This window comes from Pundamilia nyererei, unplaced genomic scaffold (genome assembly GCF_000239375.1).
Source record: "Pundamilia nyererei isolate P.nyererei 1_Seehausen unplaced genomic scaffold, PunNye1.0 scaffold00504, whole genome shotgun sequence".
Taxonomy (NCBI): domain Eukaryota; kingdom Metazoa; phylum Chordata; class Actinopteri; order Cichliformes; family Cichlidae; genus Pundamilia; species Pundamilia nyererei.
In genome coordinates this window covers 179,417-181,373 of record NW_005187905.1, presented here as the reverse complement: position 1 = coordinate 181,373, position 1,957 = coordinate 179,417, and the positions used below count along the sequence as shown (strand labels likewise).

The following is a 1,957-nucleotide window of genomic DNA, read 5'->3' as shown; positions in this document are numbered from 1 at the left end:
ACTGTCCAATCATAAGAGCTGTAGGTTACTGCACTTGGTGGCATGTAAAGACCCCCACAAGTCTTAGGTGGAGAAGCGCCGCCTTATTTTTCTGCATTACGTCTATTTTTGCAGGAACAGTGCTTCACAAATTTATCAGACCACCGGCCAATGTAAGGTTTATGCCACCCTAAATGAACAGTATTTATAATTATCAAATTCACTTTTTATGTTTCTGTAATGGTTAAGTCCCCAATGTGTACAAGCAGAAGCACCCAGTGCTCATAAAACGTTCATTTTTAATGCTAATAAATAATTTTTGCTGTTATCCATGCATTTTTTTAAATTTACTGTCTTACCAAAAACAAAGAATAAAAGTGTAAAGCACAATATTATTTTTGAATCAAGATTCCAAATTACATTTATTTGCTTGCATTCATAAAAAGTTTTTTATGGTGGTCGAATGTTATGTCTGAGTTCCGGCTCAGGTTTAGGTACAAAAACATGAATTCAGTCATTTTTAATTTTGTTTGTTTGTTTATACGTTTTTACAGAACTTCTTTGTTCTCTTGATTTTAAGATAAGATAACTCTTATTGTCATCGCACAGTCACACTTTGTACAAAAATACAGTGAAATTAGAAAACTGTCCCCTTTCAGCACTAAACACAACAAAACAACACAATAAACTTTAAAGTGGATAAAAAGTGCAAAGAAGGTATGAATTAACGAATGAATGGTCATTGCACAATGAACGAATAATTTTGTTATCCGCTGTACATCATCATAACCACAAACCCTTCTGAAAGCTTACTTCTACAACCTGCCCCTCCTTTGAATGCCAACTACACGTCAGCTCAGCACAGACAATGAAGGCAGCGATTAAACGGTTCAGTGCTGTTGTTTCCTTCTATAAAAACACTGAACAGTCGCCTGTGGAGGGAAATCTGTACACTTTCTAATCAGTAGGTGTAGTAGTTAACTGCACAGAGACTTTAGTTCCCTGACTTTGGCCATTATGGGAAAGAGTGCAAAATAAGGGCACAAATGTCTCTCTCCGTCTTTCAGTCACTGTGGCTGGGTGTCGGTATTTACATCTACACGTTTATACAGATGGTAAGCCTTCAAATGTTCCACAGTGAGTAAATGACTGGATTCTGTCCCCTGACCGAAGGCTTTACATTCAGTTACACCCTGTCGACCAGAGACAATCAGAAATGCAAACAGAGACCACAGAGCAGGATGTTACAGAGTCCTGTTTTGGTAAAATGCAGCATTTAAAGGATGGAAAAATATTAATTCTTACCGGATTCATGAGAGAGATGTGAATCCATCCACTGGGCTCCACCATCTCTAGCTGCTGCAGAGTGTAAGACAAGGAAGAGGAGGGTCTGAGTGATTTTGAAACCTCCGGATGAAAACCAGATTATTTTTATTAACCTGTTAGCAGTCGGACGTACCGCCCACGGTACATTGGATGGTTTAGGGGACTAATTGTAAATTTGTAGGACTGCTAAGGGGTTAATTATTTATTTTATTGAGATATATACACTAAGCTTTACCCTGATTTCTTGAAGATTGTGGAAGTTGTTGCCGACTCGCACCGAGATCTTACTCGGGGTGTAGCTCTCGTCTGACTTATAATCAGCATAAATGCACAACATCTTCACTGTCGTCCTCCTCCTTTACTCCACAGGTCACATATTAAAGAAAGTGAATTAATAACAAAGCAAAAGAGTAAGGTTCTGTCAGCAGCAGCACACACAAATAAAATTAACAACACCTTCTAGTTAAAGATAATGTACATTTTCCAGGTTTACTTTAACTTCTCTTGTACAGAAGCTGGAAAACGTTACCTGAACTGTATGTTGACCAGGTGAGGCTGCGACCCATCCGACTGCCAGTAGGTCTCCAGGTTGTCATCCCTTAGCTGATCCACTCCAAAACCTGGACACGTAGAGGGCAAACACATCAGACTA

At 39.0% G+C, this 1,957-nt stretch overlaps 1 protein-coding gene across 1 annotated transcript in view; it reads right to left on the bottom strand.

Moving 5' to 3' along the window:
- Nucleotides 1-26: 26 nt before the first annotated feature.
- The window catches only part of anapc10 (anaphase promoting complex subunit 10), a 4,252-nt gene continuing 2,321 nt past the window's right edge, over nucleotides 27-1,957 (bottom strand). The window contains exons 2-4 of the mRNA XM_013916188.1: nucleotides 1,835-1,925; nucleotides 1,541-1,661; nucleotides 27-1,338 (exon numbers count right to left, since the gene is read on the bottom strand). Coding sequence (XP_013771642.1) covers nucleotides 1,162-1,338; nucleotides 1,541-1,661; nucleotides 1,835-1,925 — 389 coding nt within the window. The 3' untranslated portion in view covers nucleotides 27-1,161. The remainder of the gene's footprint in view (nucleotides 1,339-1,540; nucleotides 1,662-1,834; nucleotides 1,926-1,957) is intronic.